Below are 27,117 nucleotides of genomic sequence, written 5' to 3' on the forward strand. Positions count from 1 at the left end.
CGGCTGCTCCGCTGGGTCGGGGTTGGTCTCGCTCGCTGGCGCGGTGCAGCGCGGCTCCCCGCCGGCCCGGGCCCGCTCCGTTGCTTGCAACGCGGCGCCGAGGTAATCGCGCCGCCGAGGGGGGCGGGCGAGCTGCGGCCTGGCTCGCGGCCCCGCCTGGGGAATTCTTCGCCCGGCGACCCGCGGGTCCGCGCTGCTGCCGCCAAGTGACCGCCCGGCCACGGCGCGCCGGCTGCCCCCAGCGCCGCGATGCGAAGGTGAGGCGGGGGCTGCGGCGGGGGGTGGCGGAGCGCCGAGCCGAGCCGGCTCTGCGCCGGGACCTCCCTGCGCGACCGCGGGGCTCCGCGGGGACCGACCGTGGCAGCGCGCGGAGGGCACAGAGGCGAACTCTCTCTGGTAGCCGTTTATCTCAGGTTATTTTTATTGGAAAGTTGTTTCAAATTCAAGACAGAACAGCGGATAAAACGCCACTTCAGAACGCGTGAGACTCTACAGGAAGCGGAAGCCGATTTCCGCGAGTCAGGTGTGTGTGTGGGTTCCCTCAAAGAAAGCTGCCGTCGAGGTAATTCTGCTACAGACTTTGCAGCGTCAGCTGATGCGCCAGTTCTGTCCAGTATTAGAATTTGTGCTATGGAAACATATATGTTACATTGGAAGGGGCTTGTGTTTTGGAGAACCCAGCGGCTGGAGCACCAATAGAGAGGAAAAAATAAGATTGAAAAGCTTTATTTATGTACATTTTCTGTGAACAGTATCTGATACTGTTAATCAGTAGCCTCCAAAGGCTGTAAAATATAGCATTTGAAGGTTTAAGATAAATCAATCTATTTTTCAATACATACGAAATATATTTTGCTATAAAATCTGTCACTTTCAGTATGAACAGAAGTGAAGTATGAACGTTCAGCATAGGGATTGTACAGGGCTGTGCTTTGTCAGCTTCTGTGCAATCTCTGCAGGGTATCAAAACTGGCTGAGGTTTTCCTGTAACAAGTGAAGCTCCCACTGAAGTCAGTTAGAAAAATTAGACAAGGGAAACGTGAATAATGATGTTTAGAGAGGCAATCACCAATAATGGCATCGACAATTTACATCTTTATGCTTTAGAACAAACTGTTTGGCAGAAGAAGACAGAAACATGTGTGATGTGTTTTCAGAGTTATCACCTGGAGGGATTTGATCTTTTGTCACTTTCCTCCAAAAGGGTGCAAGGGACAGGACCCGACAGGTACTCCTGCTGATTTTTATGGCAGTTGCTATGGGTCTGGCGCATACCAGCACTGGGAGTCTGTTAATGAAATCCTGGCACGCAACTCTGGACCATGAACTGTGTTGAGGAAGTTTAGGTACTGGTTTGGATTTAGTTACTTTTGAAAAGGTTTCTTATTGAAGACATTCGGTGTAGCTGCTTGGAAATTATTTTGTACTGCCAATGATCAACGATTTTGCACTTCCAAAAGCTGAAATGAAAGAGCAGCAGCACAATAAACTGTGGGCACTATGTATCCAGTTTTGATAGCCATAACCCGGCCTGTGACATCTGAGCATTTAAGAAGGGCTGCTCAAGCTAGTTAATGGAAATTGGAGTTGTTAACTATGATCTAAAAGCGACAGGAAAGGATTCTTACAGCTTTGACAGGGAAAGAACAGTTGTATTTTCTGTCCCTGAATGAGTTAAAAAAAAAAAAAGTTTGTTACTAAAATGCAGAGAAAACTGCAAATACATTATGCACCTCACAACAGCAGGAAACAAGAGGGGCTGTATCTCTGGATTCTGTTAAAGCCACTAGTAGATAGATAATATGTTGATTTCCAGCTTAAATTATACCAATAACTTACAGAATTAAACCAGTAATTGGTATTACTCTGTTCTTGATATGCAGTGCAAGTATCCCATATACCTAAATAGCATCAAACCCTACAGTATAAGCAGTAATTATGCTCAGAAAAACAAATGCACTGTTCAGAGCAAGGAAAAAAAACCCCACAACCAGCCCACAAACCCAAAACACTTCAGCAGAAAGTTAGGCTGTTCAAGTCTGAATTTGTAGAAGGTTTCTTTGTACCACTCTTGCCTGTTTTCATAAGGCACTTGGATGTTTTTGTATTTCTGGGGAAGTGGGGGAGCTGGGGAAGCAACAGAGGCTTCTGCAAGCTGCCTTTTTATTCAGTGCATCTCTAAAGCAGGAGTGGGCATCTTCCGACTTACTCAAGAAACAGTAAACAAAGAAGTATACTCTAGAAGTAAACTGGTTCTAAAATTACATTCTGGTGCTACAAATCAGAGAAACTAAATCCAATTATATGTAGATGTGTTTAAAATAAATAAGATACTGTCTTTACAAGGGGGAGTGTAACAGAAGGAAATAGAAATTAATTGCAAATAAAGCTATCCCTGTAGGGCAATCCCTTGGAACCTGAACCAGTGGCTTCCTTGTGCTGTTTTTCCTGGAAAACTCTTGCTCTGAATGGCAAAAATGACACTATACACAGGTTTCTTCTTTCTGTCAGTATTACCTTGGGAGAAAATAGCTGTATACTATTCCGTTAGCTATTTGGAGCAGAACCAGTCGTAGGGACACTTTCAAGTGTACCTGGGATCCAGGAAGTTGCTTTGGCTATGTCAGTTGCCCGCTGTGAGAAACTTAGCGTTCGTAGTTTCAGCTTGAGACCCTCATGCATTTACTGCCAGTGTCATTCTCCCAACTGAGCCTTTCTTAGGAGCAGACAGCAGTTTGGGGGCCCTGTTTCCTGGTCTGATGCTTGTAGAATGAGGTTCCAGGCTCTACTCTTACATGGCATCCATAGCTAGTCAGCTGTGAACAGAGGGATACAAGCCTAACTCTTCTGTGGTGTACAGTATGTATCCCTGTCAGCTGGGTACCTGAAGCTGGGCACAGACTGCTCCGTTGGCAGGGCCTGCTGCATTACCGAGCATTTCGTGCGCAGCTGTCTTGGTGGCAGTTTGTGGTTTAACAATTTGAAAAGAGAGATCTGTGTAACACAGCAAGATGCGTCAATTAAATCAGATACATAGAACAGCCATACTGTTTCCAATCGTGAAGTAACAGAAAAGTGATGGTTGGTTGAGTTTCTTAGGAAAATGAGAGAAATATCACCAGGGATATATATTCCACACAAACATGCTCAGTAGAATGGACACATTTTCTGTAATCTCATTCCTTTCCATTGTGTTTCAGTGGAATAAAGACCCCACAATTTGTAAATGCCAAGTCCTGTTAGACATCATGGACCATTTCAATGAGATACATAGTTTATCTGAACTTTTCCCCATCACGTATGGAACAACTGCATCAGAAATCTGAACTAGTTGTCATCAGAGAGACAGAGCTGCTACATGGATATTGTTAGCAAAAAGCTGTTCTCTGCAATGATGAATTATCTCCAGTAAGCCAAAAATTAATAGATTCTGAGCCTCTGATGTAATTTATTTTCCCCTACTGGGGAGAACCTTTCTCCCTTCTAGGCTCTTTTAAAAGGAACATTCTCTTATGAATAAATATTGCAAATAGAAAAATAAAAATATAGAAACAAACTTATGTAAACTCAAGCCCTGAGGTATTTCAAGCACACAGTGTAACTTTTATACCTGACATGCAATCTAAAGGTACCAGTATGTAAATTTACTTTATGGCTCTGTAAAAAGGTCCCATCTTTCTTTCCTGCCTTACACCCGCAAGAAATGGTGAGAGGTTGAGGTAAGAGCCCCATGGAAGCTGTGATAGTCACAGAAGCAGAAACAGAGGATATTAAAGTGCTGTGAGTCTTTCCCTGTCCATTTGCACACTTCAGTTGGCTTCCACAGGCCGGTCAGATTCTACAGAGTATGACAAAACTGCTGCTTTTCTGGATATAGGCTCCACTCCTGCACCAGCATATATACCATATAGAGTCTTGCAGGATAAAGGGACTTCTGAATAAAGATTTTAGTGGCCCCTTTAACTCAAAGATGTGTAGAGCGGTGTGTGTGCGTGTCTCAGGCTAGCTTGGGAAGCTTAAGCACACTTTGCACTGCAATTGCTCCCAAATGACTGCATTATCTTGCCAGCTTCCCACCTCTTTCCCTCTCTTCCTTTAGCCTGGATCTCGTTGGACATGTTTCCTCCCCCAGAGCTTTCTGTATTTGCATGAAGGGTCCAGTCCTAAAAAAAATAAATAAATCCAGTCTCTGCATGACAGTGAAGTCGGTGGGTCTACTCACATGATTTAGTTTGTGGGAACAGGCCCTTAGCCATTATTTTTTTTTTAATAAAGTCCAGTTTTATTAATTCTACTCTGTTTAGGCTTTGGAAAGAACAGTTACAAAATGGATCATAGGTCTTACTTTTTAAAATGGCGTTTGTTCCTCTGCTGATACTTGGCAACCAGGGGCTTAGTGTGAAAAGGTTTCAAGCACTGTATACCTACGGGTGTGTGCACACTCTTACACAGTGAGACTCTGGAAGAATATGCATGCAAACGTGCACACACAACATATTCCATTTGCACATACTTACCTAAACAAGGTACTGCATATACAGGTACCTACTCATGTGCATATATATTTGTAAGAAGAAATATGCATGTGCTTACACAATGTCTATAAATGTGTAAACTCTTAATTGCACATATACAAACATTAAAAATCGTATTAGTCTTAGATGCACCTTTGCTTTTTTTCCATTAAAAAGGACATTTTAAATTTTTTGTTCACTTCAGTTTTACTGTAACTAATACAATTCACCTGCTCACCTACTGGGATATTTTCCTCTCAGTATGTTAAAACACTAATTAAAATGCATTACAATTATTAAATGGGGTAGAAGAGCACTTCTTGTAAAGCTTAGTCTGGAACTCCTGGGACATAGTTGTGCAGTGAAAGTTTTAGATCATGTCTCTTGTGTTACGGATCACACAGCACAGAACCATGCTGAATATCATGCCAAAGATCTAGAAGAGAAGGGATGCGATTTAGGGATCCACTTACAAAACAGTTATAAAATTGTCTGCATATCAGAACAATCTGAAGGTTCTTATGGCAGAGTAGCAAGTGGCTGCTTCCATCTACAAACCCCAAGACATCAGGCAATTAACATAGAAATTTCACTGTTATTTGAAGCCAAGATTTTATCTGCTCAGAGTAGTTTAGCTATTCTTTGTTCTAAATGTCAAGGCCAGCATAACAGCCCCAAACATTAGTAGTATTAACATTAATTTCACTGACATTGATAACTGTGAGTGTTGGTATTATGCTTAGTATTGCACCAAAAGGTTCTGAGTTTCAGAATGCTTCCACATGGAATATTGTACACATGTTCGAGTAAGACAGAGGACGATTCCAGAGGACCCAGGTCTCTGGAACTGGTGCTGAGGATTGTGATTTTACAGAGAAAGCCAAGCTCTTAACAGTTACTACTCAAGACCAGGACTATATGTTAAATATAAAACTCTGTTTGTGTTAGGGAACTAATTAACTAGAGGGAATGTTAAATCAAAAACAGTGGGTGTTGCCAGAGCCTCCAGAAATTTCTTTTTTTGCCACAGGCTGACTCTCCAAAGCAGGTAGCAGCTACCTCCTGAGGCTTCATTGCTAATGATGGGAGATGAGCGGTACTATCAGGCAGTTAAACCACTGAGTTAACTATTAGTTAAAACCACTAAATCCCTTCCCTACACACCTCCCTAAGGAAGGAGGAGACAGCTGACCAGTCACACTCCATGAAGTGTCAGAAATAAGCACAGAAAAATGTACAGACATGTTTCTGCTGCTGAAGAGGTTATCATTTCATAACTTCTGCCATAGGTGAGGTGGGAAGCCATAGAAGAGATGTTCCTATTTCTAGTGTACCCTTGTAGAGCAATGAGGTTATTGGAACTCTTTACCACCGATGTTGCTTTGCTGTATTTTTGAGTACACCTTCACGTTTTATACTAATCACAGGATTGTTTAATCCCCTTTACCCATTCCACGGTTCCTATTACACCCATAAAACCTTCATCTGCTTTAAAGTGTCCACATAAACCTCCTGCTCTTCGGGGCAGCTTTAATAATATTCTAGCTCCTCATGCTGCTTCAGACTGCTGTTGGTTTCTGAGTCTGAAGGAAGTCGTGGTGGACGCCTGCTGGGAAATGCTTCCTGCACTGGACACAGACTGCCCGTTCCTGCACATCCTGGCAGCAGGGTGACATCTATTGGTCACAGCTCTGTCGTGAAGGAGCAGACCACGGGAATACCATACACACTTGAGGGAGAAGGTGGGCTGTAAGGAAAGGTGTCAGTGCTTTGATGACACAAATCGATGAAACGGCTACCTGTAACTAGGTCCTGCGCCTTTAGGAAGGAAATGCTGTTTGGAAAACTCGGCAGTTTAAATCCTGTTCCTTTAACAAAAGATCTGTGGCCTAGAAAGTCTGTTTCTAAACTATCCTTCATATCGAACCAATGCTACAGCCAGCATTTTCCTGGAAAGCTATTTCTATACAAACGGTAGGTACTCTCTATTCCTTTTGCAATCTAAGGAATCGATCCTCAAAGGGCCTAAAGCATCAGTCTGCAGTTGTTTTGGAATAGATGAAATGCTGCTATGGCCTTTTGCTTTTCAGTTTGGTTCATGTGCATTCTGCTTTCCTGCTATTAAAACAAAATAAGGTTACCATTAGGTACTTCAGATCCTGTCTAAAGACACAAAAGAAACTGATAAAATGAAGTCACACAAGTCTGCTTGCGCCCATGTGGGCAGTTTCCAGAGAGAGGACACACTGAAAGTGACAAGAACAGCTACACCTCGGAGGAATCTCATCAGCTGCTGCAAAACACCTTCTGTAAAGCTTTGAGTAAGGGACAGGGTACTGAGCTCAAATATAGATTTGAGAGTGAGAACGTGGATTTACTCACTGTGATGCCAGCAATTGCAATTCCAACAATTCCAATTAAATGCAGATTAGCATCAATTACATTCTGGATTTCAATCAGGCAGTTCTATTAAAAACAAAATGGAAAGAGTTTTACTCCTAGAAAAATATATTCCAACCAACTCCATCAGCTGTTCTCACTAGACAACAGATGAACGTGAAGAATATTATTGCAATCACTGTCCTATTTCTTGCATCTATGCCTTGTGTTTTGTTGGATGATTTTCACAGCATATTCCCTTTTCTAGTGAGACTTCTGTACCACTTGCCTGTACAGGCTGACACATACAAATAGTTTTCTTACTATCATTCTTCCCTAGATTTAAAACCCTTTATAAGATAGGCTGTGCTAAATCAAGAAGTTTGGCCCTTCAGATTGACATTGTACTCACAAGCAGATTCCACAGAAGACAGAAACAACAGTGTCCTCCTTAACACCAACAGAGTTTCTAGTCAGGAGTCTCCATGCGTGATTAAGGCAGACACTTGCCAAAATTCAGCATTCATAGGGCTTTTAATTTAGAACCCCTGTTCTGCTATGTCCTTCCCACTTTTCAGATGATGTAATATTTTCTCAGCTACCATGGGATGCTACAAGCAGGCTTCAGAAATTGAGGGGTGGGCATGTTCCATATGATGTCCAACTTATTTCTGCTTCCACTCTGTTCCATTTCATGTGGAATTTCAGAGGTAAAAAGGAAGTTCTTCCTTTCTTACAGATTCTTTCCAATTTTACGAAACAATTGACATGAAAAGGTGATTAGAACAACCAGAACAGAGCACACTTGCCTTTGGCATCTGGATATTCTCTGGACAGGGTAATCCCATTTGTTGTTCCATATTATCTTTACCACAGCATTGGAGCTAAATGAGAGAGAGAGAGGGAGTGGGAGAGAGATGAAGGATCAAAGAAGGGCAAACTGTAGGCTTGTTTCATACTGAAAGTGAGACAACAAATAACTAAAAAAAGGAAACAATATAGATCAAGTAATAAATTTATGCCCTACGTTAACTGCTACCTCTCGTGGAGTTCCAGCTGTGTGGGTCAGATTTCTCAAAAATCAGTTTGTCTGAAGCCATAGCAAACAGACAAATTTGTATTAACAACAACTTCCAGAAAGGATTTTTATCACAGTATCTCATAACAAAGCCAACAATTGGGTTTTGGAAAAGCAGATCCCTGGCATACAAGGAAATGGGAGTTAAAGGGAGAAAGTAGAAAGGTCAAATAGTGTGTACAGAATTAAGGGCAATGCACAAAAGCTACAACAGAGAATGCTAGCATCTTTATTTCTGACAAAATGTAGTTCTGGGTTTGGAGACAGTAATAAATCAGAGTGTTTCAGAGGGTTTGTTTTTCCTGTTTGCCTATCTCCCACAGAATGCTTGGAATTCCTCTTTGGGTCAGAAATAACAGCTATGGGAGCAGGACAAAAGGGGTCTGAGGTTGTGAAATGTTTGTTCTAAAGAATGTGGGAATGCTGTAAGGAGCAACAAAGCTTGGGCTTGATCTCTGTGGGAGGCAGTGTACATACAGGATGGACACAAATAGGATTCAGGAAGTCACAGGTTCTAATTCTGATTCAGATGCTTTTTGGGTGGCCTGAACTGAGTCACATGTGCTTTTGGTTCTTTACCTACTTAGTTCAGTGGCAGGATTTGCCACATTGTATGTCCTGGGACACAGGTCACAGTTTTTTCTCTGACAAATGCAGACAGATTCAGACCTTTCTACCTCTCTGCATTTGTGAGTATTTATATTTGGATTTTAATATTCAAAAAGGCCATAATAGTTGTATCTTCTGCACAACAAAGACAAGAAGCATCAGCCTGAAATTTAATTAAAGCCTGACCATTTTCACTTTCAAAGGTAGGGTTCACTTGTGATCTGAAACCAGAATTTTGACAGAGCCATTGGGAAACTGGGATGTGAGCCTCTGGCTCCATTTTAAGTAATACTCAGTTCTATACTTTCATACCTCAGTGGGAGACATTTTGAATTTTAAAAGGTAATGTGACAGCAGAGTACTAGTGCAAGGTACTAAAGTTCAGGAGGACTACTCACAGCCAAGTGGTAGCGAAAGATAGTCCTGTTGACCTCCCCCCCTGGATTTTTCATATAGTCATCATAAATGTCTTCATAGATTTTCTGGGCTTCCTGTATTGCCTGTAGAAATCAGACCTTCCAAGTGAGTGGCAAGTAAGTCTTACTCCCAATCCAGTGCAGACTTCCAGCTTGTGTCATCAACCTCCAGAGCAGAAAATGACACCTGGTAAACTGCAGTACCATGACTGGAAATATACAAGGTTTTGTGGCGTAATGGCGTTCAGAGGAACTCTGCATGGGTCAGAATGTGCATATGCTGTATTCTGTGTTTGGTTAAACACTGTTAGTTGTTGGAGAAGTTCCGTGCCTGAATTTGTTTGCCCTTCTCCCAAGCAATACCCTCTTATCATACTGTTCCACTTGATGTTCCTTATGGATGTAAGGTTGAACCACACCTACAGATTTTCTTTACTACAGGGGGGCAAAAACTGCACCCCATTCTGGACTGGTGATAACACAAGCTCTCATTGACTCCAGATAAGCATGTCAGAGAGTATTCCTGGGAAAACTCTCCCGGAAAGTTTTCCTATGCAAGAGCCAGACTGTAGGTCAGTTGGCTTTGGAATCCGTAACTGCCCTGTTACTACATTAGAAGTTCATGCTACTTACCACTTTCTTGCCTATAAAGGCAAATACTCCAGCAGTGACCTCAGCTGCAAATATCACCAACAAGCAAGCAAAGAACTGCAGAGGAAGAAGAGAATCTTATATTAATATACCTTGCGCAATTCTGCTTCATATGGACTGCCAGTCAGTCCCCTCATTCTTGCCCAGGCCTCAACAGCCCACACAGTAACTGAAAGGAAGCTGCTAAGCAGGGTCCTTAACAAGGGTGTCAAGTCAGATTGCTTGTAATATGGAAAGAAAGGTGGAAACAGCAAAGATGTGGCTCAGATGGTAGCTTCAGAAAAGACAGAAGGTCATTCCAGGAAATACATCACATGAGACAAGCAATGGAACTTCATGTATGGAAGTTCTGCAGTATCACAGTGGCTAGAGCTGTTAGATTAGCCAGTAAAAGGACATAAGACATTTCAGGTCTTGGACAATAAAGATCTTTCTGTTAGTGACATAATGCATATGCTTTTGAATGATTTTCCTGTGCATCCCAGGCCCTTGAAACCTTTTACTTACTGCTCCAAGTAAGCACTGAGACTCCCGCGCTGCTCCACAGCACCCAAAAAATCCAACTGTGGTCATGAGAGCCCCTGCTCCCACCAATACATAGAGTCCTGTGAAAAATCAGAATCAGACAAGAATTTAAGGTTTCTCTTCCCAAAGTCTGCTACCTATTTTGTCAAAACCACACATTTATAAGTAACAATGGTCTCTGGGTCTCACAAAGAACACCTACTACACAGCAAAGTTTCTCTTGCCACAAAAGGAGACCAATGATTTCTTCAGAGTTCTTGGAGGATCTCAGGAAGACAAATAAGAAAACTTCCACCTCCCAAGTTTTTGTCTCAAGGGCAGCTCAGTCCTTGAAGAACATGTATCACACCATCCAGAACTGCCTTACAACTCTTCAGCGAGGAACAAAAGGCAAAAAAAATCCAGTGTTGCTAGAGGGCTTATTCTGTGACATTCGGGGCTGGAAATGAGCTGCAGACTGTACGCTAGAGGGCACAGTGAGCCTTGCTCCCAGCTTTGACTACACAAATTTTTAATGGGAATGTTTAGTATTCTTAATTACCAATTTAAACATTATTTTAAAATCTGACCCAAATCTTTAGGGTTATCAGGGCTACTGGCATTTACTGGTAGCAGGCCTTGTATAACCTAGACTAGAAAGCCCTACAAATAACAGTTTGCAATGCTTCCTAGGAAAATGAAAAAACAATTAATCAATCTATTAGTGCAGAGCATCTAGCTACTCTGCCACACAGACGCAGCCTGCTTGGAGGAAGCGAACTCTTGCCTGCTGTCCATTCATTGGCACATTCCTGTCCACCACTATATATCAGCCCAATATCTATCCCAGCTATTGTGATCCTTCTCCTCCCCTCCATCCTTCTTGCCCTGGTACCTTTCTTGTGCCAGGGACTACTGCTGAGGAATACATTCTGCTAAACAGAAATAAAACAATTATAATTAATACAGCTTTGTCAGGTCTGTGAAGCCAGATACGTGGGATTTGCTGCTTGCTGACTGTGCTGGTTGTTCATACTCTGTATTTGCTAGATTTTTAGGTTTTGGCATCTTGTGACTTACTAGGACTGAGCATTCTTCAGGCTAATACTTGTACACATATTCACAACACAGTGTTTTTTACTGAGGGAGGGATTTAAAAGACATATGTGACTCAGAAGAGAAAGGTCAGCCCCTTGTGGAAGACGAATCGGAAAATACAAACAAATTCTTGCAGGTGCAGAACCTGCTGTTCAACTGCAAAACAGCAAACCTGCCATTTCCTGAGATCTCCGTGGTAACAGTGTAATTACTAAGATGTTTTCTGGACCCTTTTCTGCATGTCATTCCCTACTCCAGTCTCTGTTATTACTTATTAGGGAACTTAACAGAGACACTTTTTGATTAAGAAGACTGGAAAGAAGTCTTCCCATTTCTTCTTGTTGTTTCCAGCTAGCAAAGACAAAGCTCTCTGAGGCTCAGGGGTGAGACCACTTTCAGGAATTTGGAGTTGCTTTTGTCTGAGAAACAGACTTAACATTTCACTTCCATGACTCACAGCTGAACCGCTACCTCAGTCAGAGCTTCCCTTTTAAGGCAAGTTACAGGAAGAACTCATGCCACTCGCTGCAGAGCTGGGCTTGCTGTGCATCTGGCCCCACAGCCGGGCGGTTAAATCCACCTTCTTCCATCTTTGCTCAGGAGAGTTCAGTCCAGACTTTGTCCTTTCTCAGCCTGGGACTAGCAGTTGCTGATACTCAGAAAGCTATTTCTGGACAGAAAATAATGACACTTAAAAATACTCCACAAAACCAGAAGCATTTTAGCTAGTATTTATTTTCTTAGTGGGCCATATGCAGCAGTGTAGGCGTGATCACTTCAAATCGTTAATAGGAATAGACCTAAACTGAAAAGCAAGACAATCTAAAGAAAAAGAAAAGGGTGACAATGTATGTCACCCCTTAGAATCACAGTCTTACCTAGAAATATCATGCACGGATAGCCATCAAAATTAGCCCAGTGAGGGTCAGCAAAGCAGACAAATCCAGCAGTTTGGTGGTGGTAATGTCATACATCACTATGCATTAGTATCATGTGTCAGAAGTAATTAAGTGTCCTGGTTTCAGCTGGGATAGAGTTAATTTTCTTCTCCGTAGCTGGTATGATGCTGTGTTTTGGATTTATTATGAGAACAATGGTGATACACACTGGTGGTTTTAGTGCTAAGTTATGTTTACACTAAATCAAGGACTTTTCAGTTTCTCAGGCCCTGCCAGTGAGAAGGCTGAAGGAGCACCAGAACTTGGGAGGGAACACAGCCAGGACAGCTGCCCTGAACTAGCCAAAGGGATAGTCCATACCATAGAATGTCACACTGAGTGTATAAACTGGGGGGGTTTGCTGGGGGCTGCTGATTGCTGCTGGGGGACTGGCCGGGCATCGGTTAGCAGGGTTGGGCCAACTGTATTGTGCATCACTCGGGTTTTTTTTCCCTTTGGGTTTTATCCCTCTCTCCTTCTCTCTCCTTTTAATTGCAATTGTTGTTTTTGTTATTTATTTTATTTCAATTATTAAATTTTTCTTAACTCATGAGCTTTACCTTTTTCCCAATTCTCCTCCCCATCACGCTGTGGGGTGTGTGGTGAGTGGCTGTGTGGTACTCAGTTGCCAGCTGGGGTTAAACCACAACACTAAGCTTCACTAAAGCCTGTTCCTTTCAAAAAAGCAGGATGGAAAGCACAGCCTTGATCAGCTTCTATTCATAAGCACTTCCATTGTAAAATACAAAGCCTTGGCATGGCCTCCAATTTGGCATCTACAGCACAGCAGAGAAACAAAAAAGACACTTAGTTTATAGTCACAAAATGGAATACATTTGATACCTAGAAACTGACACAAAAAAGTTCACCACAAAGCTCAGCATGGCAAAAAGATGTCTGCAAGTCAGGTCAAGGCAGAGAGCTTGTTTCGGTGAATGGAAAATTTTGAGAAGACTAGCTGCAGCTTTTTGTGAAGCAGAAGTAAAAAAGTACAAGGTAGAAAGGAAACAAGCGTTTGTAGTCTGTGTGAAATGTTTCCTTTTACCTCTTTTTGCCTCTGTGCATTTGCTGATTCCTAGTTTTGTTACTTTGATCTATGTCTGCTAATGAAGAGGAGAGAGGGGCTGACAACTAACTAGTCTCCGAGTTCACTGGCAGCACACAGCCTATACAAGAGCAGACAACAGAAGAGACTACTAAGAAGAGGCACACTGCTGTGGCATTAAGGACAGATACTGGACCTAACGGCAGAAACCTGCCATCTATGTGACTGCCCACAACTTGGGAATATTAATTGCACCTGCATGCAGGGTCCACAAACCAAGTCACTCTTAGCCCCTGAATGCAAAGGGATGAAGAGGCACGTTCCACAGAATTAAAAGCCACGTGCAAAATGCAACAGAAAACTGGCTGATCTGAGCAGATGCAGCCAGGACACCGATCACTGAGGTGTGCTGAAGTAAATACAGGTTTCTTTGTAAACCCAAGAGGATGAATAATGAAGTGTCATCGGAGTGGGTTTTTTTTTGGAGAAAGCCTGTTCTTTTGACCTTTTTTGAAGGATATAGGGTTTGGGGTGGTGGGTTTTTTGTTTTTTTTTTTTTCCTTGTTTTGTTTTAGCTGTGCTAAAACATCCTCTCCCCATACAAATACGCAGATTTTTATAAGCTGTGAAAAGAAACTTAACACTTCTGCTTTTTGCAGTAAGTCAGGTGAGAGAACACCTAATAACAAATTGATTTCCCTTCTGACTAAAAAATAGAGAGTGTAAGAGTGGGGGAAGCCCATACTTCAGCCATTGTTTCATTTTGAACAAACAAATTTGGAAAGCAGTAAAGCAGCAGCTTTTCTACGTACTTGATTTTTGATTCATCCCGTGAGGAAAATCATTATTTCCTGAAAGGAAAATATCAAAGGGGTGTATTCCCTGAGAAAATGCAAAGAGGAGGGATCCTATTTTCTAGCAGACTCTTGCTTTGCAATTACAAGGGGGATGAAAAAGTTACCTGGCAATCTCAGAGCTGCCTGTGGCTCCCAGTAGTGAAGAATGGCAAATCCACAACTCAGTCAAGAGCTCTAGACTGGCACCTATGTTCACGGCACAGAGGTATTCCCTAAGATGCTGTTTCCTCTGGGTATGAGCACATACACCGTATTGGGGCTGCACTTGGATTTGCAAGTGTGAAGGCGACCCTCAGGAAGGATAAAGGGAATTCTGTGTCATTTCTGGATGAACAAAACCTTTGTGATTTGCAGCGAATACAGAATTTCATCATTTTAGACTAGGTAGAAGAGAAGGATGGAATTTTATAGCTGCTAACTGCAAAATGTTTTTATGTGGATCAGGGATCAGCCCCATTTTTAGAAAAATCACGAGTGAAATCTGCAAGACATCTGTTCTTTGTTCCTTAGAGCAATTAAAAACTGCTGTCAAGGTAAATGCAAATTATGCGTTACGAAGCTGAAAGGAAATGTCACCAGTTCTTTAGTCTGTCATATGGCACTTGGACAAAGTAACAACTGTCCTTAGAACGGGAGTCCTTCTGTGCTCCCATTGCCAAGAATCACGTGACAGGCAGAAGCGTGTACTAATGTTTATGAACAGAAAGGAGACATTACAACATAAACCAGACAGGTAGCAACCCACTAATGTGAAGGTTAAAGCCTTTCTAATTTCAGACAATGCATGAACCATCACCACCGCCACTGGATACACTCTGCTGGCCACCTAGGCTGGTAGAGATCTGATTTCACAGTCTGGAATAGAACTCACTCCCAGAGTTGTTTTTTGATATTTTTTGTTGTTGTTGTTGGTTTTTTTTTTTCCAAAATCTTACTGATAGTTTTCAGATACAAATCCCCATCTAGAGCCTACTGCAAAGAGCAGGAACAGACACTGGCCCTCTGTCTGGCTTTATTTCACATGGGTTTCTTGTTTACCTGGCTGCTATGATCACTTTCCATTTGAAATAATTCTACTTTTTCTTTTTTGGGCTGGGCAACTACCACTGAACAAACCACGAACTGTTCATATTCCACTGAGAAAACAAGCAGCTCACTCAGTTCTTGGTATAAGGGATAGAGAGGCAGTGATGAGAGCGGTCCTAGAACACAGACTTGAAGAGATTTTCCTGAGGCTGTATGTGCATTACTGTCTGGGAGGCAGATGTGCTGTGAGGCTCTCAAGCCCTCACTATAGCACCAAGGAACCTGCAGTCTAAATGCACTATTGGAAAAAATGAGAAACGCATGTAGGAGTTGGAAATAACAGGCCAGACAGGGACGCGTGTATGCTGCACATAGTAGCAAAGTCAGTTTCTGAAACAGTCTTATTACTAGAGATTACCATGTTCGTGTCAATAGATTTTTAGTATATTTATCTATAAAATATATTTACAGCACTGGAGAGGAGAGGCAGAGTACTGTGAAGGAAGATGAATTTCTGGAGGATTGGAACACACCCTTAATTTGAGCATAATGCATAGACATAATCACATCTTGTGTGAATTCAACAGGTATTTTGTGGTTAATCATGCAGGAACCACAAAAGCATTACAGATACCAGCCAGTTTCTAGGCTTCTGATAATGCACAAATTTGAATTTAAAAGCAGTCTCACCATAATGTAGCCCTCCCCATTTTCCGCAGAATACCAGCACTTGTTACGTATCTTGTTCCCATGCATCTCACAACCCTAAATAATTAATGTCCCATATTCACGTAAGCCAAAGTACGTCAGCTATTACCTTCTCTGTAGTCTCCAGTGGTTCTGTCAATATCTACTTCACCCTATACCAAACTTCACCAAAATCAGATGTAATCAACATACCTGTATTAGGTGGGTCTGTGCTATGGCAGCTGCACTTCACAGAATCCTGTGGCAATGGATTCTACAATTTAATGAATAGTGTGAAAAACTTCCCAACAGGGAAGTTGTTCATAGTGCATAGTATAATAATCTTGTCAAACTTCTTCATACTTTTTCTAGTTTTATTGCATTCTTTTTGACCAGAACCACATACAGCATTCAAGACACTGAAAGCACTGGAAATTTACACAACATTGAAATTTTTCAGTCGGATTCTCTTTTCCTAACAATTCCTGACATTTATATGCCTTTTTGACTGCAGGTGAGCAAGGCACTTTTGTCAAGAACAACTGACACTCTTAAGATCACGTTCCTGTGTGGTTACAGCTAATTTGAAGTGTGCCAGTGTTTACGCTGTTTAGATTATCTGTTACCATTTGTGTCACTTTGCATTATTGATACTCTATTTCAATCTGCCTTTCTAATACTCAAGTATTTCGATATTCTGAAATCCTCTCACAATTCTCTGCAATCCTCTTTAGATTAAGACACCCTGGATAATCCTGTGTGTATGCATACATTTCCATGCAGGTATCAACAACAATTATACGCTTCTAATGCTTAAACACAGAGGCTCCAAGCCACCCAAAAGGGCAGAGTCTGGCTGTAATGCATTCACAGAGATCTGCAGCTCCCACAGCAGCAGCAGTCAGGACCCTGCAGATAACTGTCTTTACCCATCCAAGTGCAGATGAAGTCAGTGCTGGAACAAAACAAGCCAACTCAGTCAAAACCCTCTCTGTAGATGCTTTTCAACTGACGCACCCCAAAAAGGAGCTAAGGGCTTTTTTGTTGTTTTATCTTTTTCCAGCAGACAAAATGCTTTCCTCTTAATGGCTTCATAGTGGACAGCCCCACTGTATTTCCAGCTCTGTCAGAATGAAACCACAACACGGGACGTTTCACTTCAGATAGAACTGGTTATATTGATTCTTTTTCTTGAGGCTACGTTAGAGAGTGGCATCTAGAGCAGTTAGTCCTTTTAAAGAGAGTATGCATGAAGGACAAAGCATGTAACCAAAAAAGCCTGAGCGTTCCTGGAGTTTAGTGTGCTGCTACAGCAAGAAACATCTTGATGTCTTTTTACTTCATGCAAGACCAGTGACAGGTTTATCCCCGTCACCTAGCTCCCTTGCTGCAGGTGGCTGTTTCTGGAAAAGCAGAAGTGTTGAGGCTGTGGTGCTGGGCTCTGGCCTGAGCATGGGCGGGCTGAGCAGAACCAGATACAACTGCTTGGTTGCTCACTGAAGCAGGCTGAGGGAGCCCCCACATATGCAGTGAGCAGTATTCGCAAGAGTTCAGTGTTCGCAGCAATGTGACCAGTGTGCAGGCACCAGCGTGACTTGCAGCTGCCTAGAGGAAGAAGAGGGTGCGTCAAAGAAGGAAATGGCGTAACTGGCAGTTCAACTGTTGTTTCTATGTGGAAATGGCTAGCTTTTAAATAGCTACACATAGAGTAGGGTGGGAGAAAGCTTTACTCAGGAGGACAGTTTAACAGGCAAAAAGCATAAAGTGCATTATTATGCTTAAATGATTAATAAAAAAAAAAGAAGAAAAAAAGCCTCCTGGATCTCAGCCTATTGCAAATATAAAACAATCAGCCTGAGGCAGGTGGATACATTATTCCATTAGGCTTAATTAACTTGTTCTGTCAGAATTCTAACTGTGGTCGCTTTACTCTGCTAGGTGGGATACTGACTCTTAGGAGCTAATTGCTAGGTTTTATGATCCACCACAGAGACTGAGGACTTTTGAACAACTCTCTCATTTTGAGTAAGCTTTCTTTTTGGGGATAGTAGTGGTGGTGGCCTGTTTTTTAAGCTGATTTCCAGTGCAGCAACTTTCATTTTCCACTCAGGGCTACTATCAGCCTTTTCTAAACCACTTTTCCTCAGCTGCAGAAGAGAAGACCTAGAGACAAGATGATAGGAAGAAAGAAAAGCTCATTTCTTAAGTACAACTAAAAGCCTCTCCAATACACTTGATGGTATGACCATCTGATGCTTCTCTTGTGGTATTGCATCTCCACACAGACACTACTTTGCCAACAGCTCTCATTTGAAAGGCTGATAGTTTGAGAGGCTATGGAATTTGGAGAGAAAATACTGTTGACTAAGGGTATAGTGCTTGACTCCAAAATACATGAATAGAACTACAACAAAATGAGGCACAGCAGCAAAGAATTTCAGTTTACATGGATTTAACTGCTGGCCAACCCCTGTTTGTATGGGCACCCACTACTATGGAGAAAACCTACTAATATCCTTCAACTCCAGACATGACTTCATACCTAAGGCATGTGCCATCTAACTGTACCTTTCAAAGCCAGCATCATCACTCATGGTCTCACAGACCCCAAGAAAAAACCAGAGCCACCCTGAAACTTCTGTCCACAACTGTTTGGCCCTGATGAATGCCTGGACCATGGATTGGCTCACGGAACTGGAACAAAGAGAATGTAACATAGCAGAAAGTTTGTGAGCTCTGGCGGTGCAGGAGAAGCAGTGGTTCAGTGCTACCAGTTATGAGAAAGTCATCCAAATTGATGCATTCACATTCATCAGGTTTTGTTACCATTCCTGATGAGGCTTGTTGGGTATGTACACTTCATTTTTATTGCTACTGGCAGTGGTATGACCCTCTGCACTTCTCTTATTAGGCATACAGAGAGTTTTTCCTCTGTGTTGCCCAAGGAACCGGAACAGACTTTCCTCTTCATCCACCAAAAGCAGAGGGGGGAGAACAGATGTCTTGAACTGACCCTTTAGAAGTTCCTGTGTTAGTTTTTACTTCACAAATGCTCAATTTGCGCTCAGCAGGCACTTTGTCTGCACTTCTGTGCTTTAGGTATTTTTAAATTTAAGAACAGTACTATTACAAAGAATCAAATAAGGACCAATTAACTGTGAGACAGCAATACTGACATCTTGGGTTCACACATCTCTCTTTTCCTTCCGATTGTTGCAGACTTTCCTGTCCAGTAAAAAACTCTCCAGAGTCTTGGTACAGGAGTCTCAAGAAGGATGAGCAATCTGAGGGTATTCCCTTTATTCAACAGATCTTTTCTCCATTTGGTCAGTACAGTGTAATAGACAACTTTGATAAAAAAGGTAAGAGCCCAGCTATTGACCTTTGCTGAAATTATGGGGTTTTTTCTTTCTTCTTTTTTTTTTTTTCCTCTGAAGTACAGCTAAGAGAGGAATACATGCAATCTACCAGAGCTGAACTGCAATAGAGCAGGAAAGCTACAGTTTTGCCTCACCACTTGAAGCACAGGCACAAGAAATGTACTATGAGATGGAGTAACATAAAAATATTGTCATGCCTGCCACTACACTGGGAACTCCAAAAGTTGGGGAGCTGTACGGAGATGGTGTCCAATTTTAGGAGGCCACTCCAGTGTATGATACATCTGGTAAAGTAGATGAAAACTGCATGGGTCAAAGAGTTCCAGTCTTTTCTGTTGTAGGCTAAAAAACTGCAAGCTGCAGTGGGGAATATGGATCACTGAATACAAAACCAGAAGCAACAGAAAACAAAGAACACATATGTGCTTGACCTCAGCACTGCTGCCTGTAAGTTCTCAAACCAACAAAAACATTTCAGTGGCTGGAAAAGATGAACAGGCCTGGTTGCCAAGTCATGGCCTAAACTATTCCAGGGGGCAGAAAAGACAGCTGGACTGCTGGTAAAGAACAAGGCTATTTAAGGAGACTCATCCTGGCCTAATGGAAAATGTAAGGATATAATTATCAATTATTTTAAACTAAAACAACATTTCAGATCCAGGAAAAAAAACATCATAGGGAAGCACAAGGGAGAAGCTGGTTAGATTCAGCTGGCAGTTCAATCCAGGTACAAAAACAGCAGAATGTGCTGCTCTTTAGAAGCAAGAAAATTAGCTGGTTTCCACAAGATGGTGATTCTGGACAGTACTTCCATATGCAAAACAAACTCTGAATGCAGCTGCAGTGTTGTTCCAAGCACTGACACAAAGCTGATCTGATCACAGGGGCTTGGGTTATCACAAGGCAGCCACAAAAGTGGTCAGTGGAACAGAGCTGAAGGAATTATTTTTAGATATATGGCCATATGTTTATATCTCCAAGTCATACTGATGATCTGCTTTCTCTTTCAGCCCTCTGGGCAGCTGCTCCTTGTGGGTTGAACAGTGCTCCATATTAAGAATTCCTATGCAAAATTCTGGCTGTCGCCCAGAATGCATGTTACAGAGCAAACACACAAAGGCAAGTAAACATCACTCCTAGACTCTCCAGGAGAAGGGCCCAATACACAGCTGCCAAGGGGGACTCAGAAATGAAATCTCCTAGTGAGGTAAAAGCTCTAGAGTGTGACTGTCAAGGGCAGCCTTGTCTGCTGTAAAAAACAAACCTTGCTAAACTTATCACCATTCTTTTACCACCGCCTGAGTCACAGATTGTTAACGGCCTCAGACTTCTGAATGGCTGCGCAAGTCACAACAACATTTAACATGATTTGTAATGAGGGATAGCCACAGAAATTTTTTTTTCTTCTTTAACAGGAATGCTTCGTACAGAGCACAGTGCTTAGTACAAAAAAGGGCCAAAACTTTGCTTTTGAATTCAATCAAAAGTGCAAGTTTAAAAGAATTCCTGACATATTTATGTCCTATTCCTTAGCACTTCCTCTGCTAGCAGTTACATATTACAGCATACAGCTCTATAAATACATGTCACAGCTCAATAATTAAATGTCATGGTATATGACAAAACTTACAAGAACATTCCTCAGGACTTCCCAAAATTAACAATTCCACAGCTTTTGTAGTTCCTGTTCAGGACTGAGGCAGATTAAATCTTTTTGAGACTTAAATACCCAGGCACCAAAGAATATCTTGTTTACACAGTGTTACAGTGTGTACCGCAAAGCTGTGAAATTACTGTGGTGCCTATTCACATCACAGGATGTATTACTTTCTAGTTTCTAACACACCAACAGTACTTGATTTTGAAGGCCAGAACATCCTTCTGTCTTGCTTAATCTCCTCGGTCAAATATAAGTGGATAAGGCAGGGAAGAGTCCCAAGAAACAGCACAGGAAATTCGGCAGGTATAAACTGGATCTGGAAATGAAGCTGGTGGTCTAATATGCTGCTGACATAGCAGCTCAGATGTAAGAGGAAAAGTAAATCCTACTTCCTGTGTCACTGGAGGTCCTACAGGGTATTTTACAGTAACCCTCAGGTCCCAATCAAATTTTCATCTGAATGGTTTTATTCAGCCTCATAAACTCCCACAGAAACTTTGCTGGACATAAGATTCTGCCTATCTATTCCCACAATACAATATAGTCAACTCTGTGTCTCTAGTCTGGTTGCATATATTAAACAAGCTTGGGGTCAGGACTTTGGTGTATCAGAGCCAAGGTCTTCACTAAGCGATTTGGGGTATTAAGAGTAACTGCACAGCCCAGGCAATATTCCTATTCCTGTAGTGGATAACTGACTGCTACAGGACATACTGAGTCAACCTCCATTCCTGGCCACCCTGTCAGAGTGGCTTGATGGACAAGGCAGGACTGGGTACTCATTCACACTTGGCATTTGTAGATGGCAAAAATCTTTGCACCAGCTGGATTTATTGAGTGAGTCGATCTCCAGAGGTGATATATTGAAACAGAAAAAACCCTGCCTTTTCTGGTGTAAAGACATGTTACAGTTGCCAATGGATAAAGAAATGCAATTGCTGGCAGTCCTAGACAGCAGCTATTTAAGGATGACTATAGGTATGTAACACAGGTGGTGTTTCCAGAAAACCCAACTGGAAGTCCTAGGGAGAAAAAAAAAAATTGTTACATGCCTAAAATTAGATATAACCAATACCAGTTCTGTGGGCTTGGGGAACTGGTTGGTTCTTGCCTAGGCTGGACAAACAGTTCTTGAGATAACTGAACATGGTGTACTTTTACTTTTCAGTCCTGGAAGGATTTGCTCTGATGTTACTCAGAAGTCACACTGAGGGTCTCTGTGTGGAGACACAGAGAGAACTGGTGAGCAAAAGTGTTACTGCTGCACTGGTGTTAGAAACATTCAGAAATGACACTGTTATTTTGTTGGCTAGCAGCTGCACAGAAAACTCTGGGAGGATGTACTGCTGAGCCCCATGTTCCCATCGCGGCTTCTGTTCTGACAGTATTAGCACAATTCACTGAGGATATGTGAGGACTGGATCAAATCAGAGAGCAGAGTTCAGTTAGGCCTAAGGAAGTTGATGCCAAGCAGAGAAAGGACAAAAGCCATCATGCAACATGACGCACTGCACCAGAACATCCAGTTTTGTGTAGTTTGCCCCAGGAGTTGTTGGCCTTCAGGTAATTCAATGCATAACATATGTCACATGCCCCAGGATGAAACCAAGGCAAAAGGCTACTGTTATCACAGGCACTTTAACTTACCCATGAAGAAATACTCTGGAGACTTTTTCTCTGAAGCAAAGTCTGCCATAACCCCACCAAACCGCAGCCATAGACCAAAGGCAATGACAGCCAATCCTGCCAGCTGGAAGATAAGCAAGACCAGTCAATACTTTGGTAACAACTGGCTGGAGAGCATCAAAGAGGTGTCATTGGCACCTTATGCTTTCTTGAAATCCCACAGCTCAGGATTGCACTGTCAGAAAATTCAGGATGCACTTGCCAGTGTTTGGTAACAATGAAGTGCAATGTCCTTCTGTCTGTCTTTTAGCCCTTCAGCATAGCGGTGCTTCTGAACATACTAGTGACTTTCAAACCTTGTAAATAAGCTCATTTAGTTATCAAAACTTGGCCTGAATTGCTATGGGGAATGGGAGCGGGGCGGGGGGGGTGTTGTGGGGGAAAAGCGAGTGCCAATGAGGACAGGCTGCAAAACCCATGAGGAACACTCTGCCCTCCTTCCTTAACCCTCAGGACTGTGTGTGGTAATGCAGGATGCAGGAGGCCACTCAGAGCCTGGGTCTGGGTGCTGTTACTGTAGGAAAAGCATCTTATGATGAAGTGCTGTGTGATCCAGAATTAAGCCCCGTTAGCTTGATACACACCAAACTTTTAGGACAGGAGGAACTTAATTGACTTTTTTTCCAGCCCTCCTAGCTGTTTTAGGGCTTTTTGGGCTGAGAGGTGCCCCCTTCCCCAGTATGTATTACAGGTCCAGCTGCAGTGTCACAGGATATATGATGCTGTAGAGAGACCAGCTGGACCCCTGAATCATCACACCAAACTGCAGGAGACCATTTGCCATTTCGGAATTGCTCCTGGTGCTGCTTGGTCGTAAGAAGCGTTCTGTTTGGAGGCCTGCCAGAATGAGAGGTTTGTATTGTTCTTGGGGATGTGCTGAAGTTTTGCTTGGGTCAGCTATGACAGGGCATTTTTCTGTAAATCATCGTGGCATCCCCTATCAGAACTAGGAGGTAAAAGTATTATTACAGTGTACAGTATCTTGGACTAGAGAAATGACTAACAAGCAAGTGTTGGGTTCTGTCAAATGCAAGGAAAAAATCTCTTTAATGCAAACAAGACTAGGAGTGTTATGGCATGTTGTTTGAGGGGAAAGATCTATAGACAGTGGTCTCAGACCCACCGCATGCCTAACATATTTATAAGCCTACCAGACAATGGTGTGTGTCCTGGCAGAGAGCTTCAGCATCCTACAGGACCAGGCACAATGTTTTGCTACTGTTCTGATGGCGGCCCAGAGCCTAGGCCTGTAGCAACTGCGCAACCTGAACGAGATTCACAAAACACCTGCGGCTTAACATATCCTTGGCAGCCTGGTGTGGTGCTTTTTTAGCTGGCCTCCGTTGCCTGGCAGTTGATTCATCTGGCATAGCTACAGCAAGCAAAGCAAGCAGGCAAGCACATGGCAGAAGAGCTTGGGATTGCGGCTTTCCTCACAGAAGGGTCACAGCACAGAGGGTCCCCTGCCACTCTGGCCATAATATTTGAACCTCCCTGCTTGCAGGCATGAGCTCAGCCTTTGGACCACCAGAGCACGAGGAGACCCCACCATCAGCCCAGCCTCCTGAGCACCTCGAGTAGTTGGGATGTGTTTGAAATGAATGCCCCCCAGTCCAGCTGGGGAGATGGTTTCTTCCATCTCAGCGAAAAGGCAGAACACAGTAACTGTCACTTTTGTGAAACAACATAACACAAAGCTTTGTCCTTCTGCAGCCTTGCAGCTGCAGCTGGGCATCATCACTCTGCTCTTGGGGCTCGAGCACAGCGGCACTGTGTACCCGGAGATTGCAGTGCTGTCACCAAGAGGGAAAAGCATTTGGTTTAACTGTGTTTTCAGGCATGCTTGCTCCAGAGAGGCTGAACAGGATTATTTTGTGACTTCTTTTCAAAAAAAACCACTAGTAGATGAGAAAGAAAGAAAAAGACATTTAAGGAGATGACGTTGCTAATTGTTTTCTGGTGTGAAAAGCTGGGAAGCTACTGGAAGGGAGAACACAGCATGAGGGAAAGTGAAAGAAAAAAGGAAAGCTTGAATTAATTTGTGCTACGGAACTGTAAGACTATTAGAAAGGTGCAACAAGGGGAGAATGGACACAGCATTCTTCACATCTCCTGAGGGTTCTGCACGAGACACTGGTCATTAGGGCAGCTTCAGCAAAGTGCAGTATGATGCGAGGACTTTCTCTTAGGATGAATTTGCAAAAGCAGCACCTGTTGGCTCCCGGTTTGAGAAGGCTCTGTCAGAGGACACCGCCGGGGGAACCCCTCCCCGCCCGGCTGCGATGCCAGGCGCGGTGGCGAGGTGGGCGCTGCTTCAGCCCGGCGCTTGCGGCAGTTGCCTTTCGCCAGCAGTGGCCTGCCGTAGCAGGCACGGCGTCTCCCAGGGAGAGCCGCGTCTTTACAGAAGCGAGAAGCGCCGAGAGCACTCGCCACCGGGGCTGAGGCAGCGGGCTGCGGGGCCGCTGATCGCCCGGCCGCCCGCCCTCGTCCCCGGGGCCCCCGCAGGTGGCCCGGCCCCCCGGCCCCGCCCGGTCCCCCCCCCTTGGCCCGGCGCTCACCCAGAAGGTCAGGTTGAAGATGCATAGCAGGATCTTGATGCAGCGCATCCCCCCGCGCCCCGTGCCCATGGCGGCCGCCGGCTCCGGCAGCAGCTCCCCACCCTCGGCCCGACGCGCCGGCGGCTCGGCGGGGCGAGCAGCGGGGCGGCGCCGGGGGGCAGGTGCGGGGCTGGGCGCGGCGAGGGGCGGGCCGGGGCAGCCCCGACGACCTGGGCCCGCCCCGGCGGGCGGCGGGTATGGGGCAGCTCCGCGGCGGGGAGGGCGCCCGCGGGGGGCCGGGCCCGCTGCCCGCAGGCGGCCGCCCTCCGGCGGGGCCTGGCCGTCCCACCCGGGCGGGGCTCGGGCGACAGCGGGAGCAGGGTGGGCGCGGCCTGGGCTCTGCCGTGTGAGCAGCAGCAGCAGCGGCGGCGGCTCGGCTCGGCTCTGCCGGTGCCGTCGGCGCCGCAGCAGCGGCCGTCGGGGGCACGTGGCAGCCCCTGTCACCCTTTTTTCCGCGTGGACGCAGTCAACCCCCCCGGCGGCCCTGGGCGTGGCTGAGCCTCGGGCCAGGGCTTTAAACAAGACACAGATTTGCAGAGGCTAGGATGTGCACCCGTGGAATCGTGAGCAAGTTCGAGGACTGGATGTGGGAAGTTCGAGGGTAGCAGGAAAAGGGCCGTTTTCCTTACAGCGGCTTTTGCTAACACTCATAAACTAAGAGCCCCTAAAATTCATTTTCCAACCAGTAATATTTCCACTTTTGTTCTCAAGATTTTACCAAAAATGCTGACTCTGTTGCCAAAGTCTCAGATCTTTCTTCTCTTACAACTTTTTTCAGCTGCTGTTTTGTTTCTCAGTCTTCAGAAAGTCTGAGCCTGAAGCTGCCTGTGGGGCTTTGACAAGGGAGCACAAGGTAAGGTAGAGTCTCTTGAGAAATGGGGTTTCTATGTTAAGACACTTCCTCTCAGTGTTTAACGAATAAAAGTTATTTCCTGTTCTGTGCTGCATTAAAGTAACTGTACGGTTTTACCTCTCTGGATTGTTTTCATGTTTAGAATCAATTTTTCCCAAGGTGTATGTGGAAACCATGCAAAAAGACATAAGAAAAGATGCTTGAGTCTTATTTCAAATGCAGTTACACTCACCTAATGATCTGGCCGTACCGAAGGATGTTGGAGGTGGTTTCTCTTTTCAGTCACTCAGTGGTTTGTTTTCAGCCTGGCAGCATTTCAGGAAAATCATCCCAAATAGTTTATTTGACTTGCAATAGCAGAGTTTTATTAAGAATCTCTTGTTCCATTTGCAATGAAATACACTTTATTAGTTTTTTTTTTTTTAAAAAGAAACATTCAACCTACCTATGACTTAAAGCAAACCCCTGCATTTCCCCTTTTTTGCTTCCGAGCGACGCTGTGCTAAGCAGTATCACTCTACCAGTGAATGTATTCCTTCTAAAATAGCAAAAACATAAATCCATTTGAACAGACAAAATAACTTTATGCCAGTGAGATGTACCAAACAATAGGAAAATACTTTGTTATCTCCTAATACATATGAAGCAATAAAACATCTAAAAGAGGGAGTAGTTTTGCATTGGCTTATGATGACAAGTTTTTCAAAAAGTCTTTTATCATGCTTCTCCACTTCTCTAGGCGTTTTCATGCTAATTTTCCCTAAAAGTTTAGGAATGGAGCATTTTGCCTTGAGAAATAGTAGGTCTCCTTGCTACATAAATTTAGCAGCAGTTCAGGGGGATTTCACTCACTGCAAGAATTATCAGGAAGGTTTTGCTCTTTCCAGCTAGCAGTTTCAACTGATGTCCTGAATCTGTTTGCTGTTCTGCTCTGTGTGGCTGGGCTTTTCTGGTTGGTTGTTGTTGCAGATACGTTTGTGTTAATACTCCATTGCTTCTGGAAGAAAATAATTTACAGTGACAAAAGCATGTTTTCTTCTCTGGCTCTTTGACTGTACTCAGGAAGTGTGAATCACTCAATGTGGACTTGATTCAATCTTTTTGTGATTGTTTTTTCTCAAAAGCATTTCAGAAATGGT

General features: G+C 43.6%; 1 protein-coding gene across 6 annotated transcripts; it reads right to left on the reverse strand.

Annotated features, from left to right (window-relative positions):
• Nucleotides 1–399: 399 nt before the first annotated feature.
• Nucleotides 400–25,304, reverse strand: TSPAN2 (tetraspanin 2). 6 transcript variants are annotated; one of them, XM_055819644.1, is made up of 9 exons: nucleotides 25,087–25,123; nucleotides 22,490–22,592; nucleotides 12,748–12,963; nucleotides 10,155–10,252; nucleotides 9,630–9,704; nucleotides 8,979–9,080; nucleotides 7,703–7,777; nucleotides 6,897–6,980; nucleotides 5,108–6,261 (listed from the first exon to the last, which is right to left on the reverse strand). In XM_055819644.1, the coding sequence occupies exons 4-9, from the start codon at nucleotides 10,218–10,220 to the stop codon at nucleotides 6,064–6,066; spliced, it is 600 nt and encodes a 199-aa protein (XP_055675619.1). In that variant the 5' UTR covers nucleotides 10,221–10,252; nucleotides 12,748–12,963; nucleotides 22,490–22,592; nucleotides 25,087–25,123; the 3' UTR covers nucleotides 5,108–6,063. The 6 variants fall into 6 exon arrangements, with proteins under 6 accessions (XP_055675615.1, XP_055675618.1, XP_055675616.1 ...); XM_055819640.1 differs by lacking the exons at nucleotides 5,108–6,261; nucleotides 12,748–12,963 and adding an exon at nucleotides 400–4,163 and having other exon boundaries at nucleotides 25,087–25,297; XM_055819643.1 differs by lacking the exons at nucleotides 5,108–6,261; nucleotides 12,748–12,963 and adding an exon at nucleotides 400–628 and having other exon boundaries at nucleotides 25,087–25,295.
• Between the last annotated feature and the right edge of the window lie 1,813 nt (nucleotides 25,305–27,117).

Source organism: Falco peregrinus, chromosome 16, assembly GCF_023634155.1.
Source record: "Falco peregrinus isolate bFalPer1 chromosome 16, bFalPer1.pri, whole genome shotgun sequence".
Lineage (NCBI taxonomy): Eukaryota > Metazoa > Chordata > Aves > Falconiformes > Falconidae > Falco > Falco peregrinus.

Excerpts from the sequence above, each read along its gene's own strand:
- TSPAN2 (XM_055819639.1), bottom strand. The coding sequence starts at position 25,155 with ATGGGCACGGGGCGCGGGGGGATGCGCTGCATCAAGATCCTGCTATGC. Across the intron at positions 22,593-25,086 it reads TCTTCAACCTGACCTTCTGG|CTGGCAGGATTGGCTGTCAT; the intron begins GTGAGCGCCGGG and ends CTTATCTTCCAG. Across the intron at positions 10,253-22,489 it reads TCCAGAGTATTTCTTCATGG|GACTCTATGTATTGGTGGGA; the intron begins GTAAGTTAAAGT and ends GATTTTTCACAG.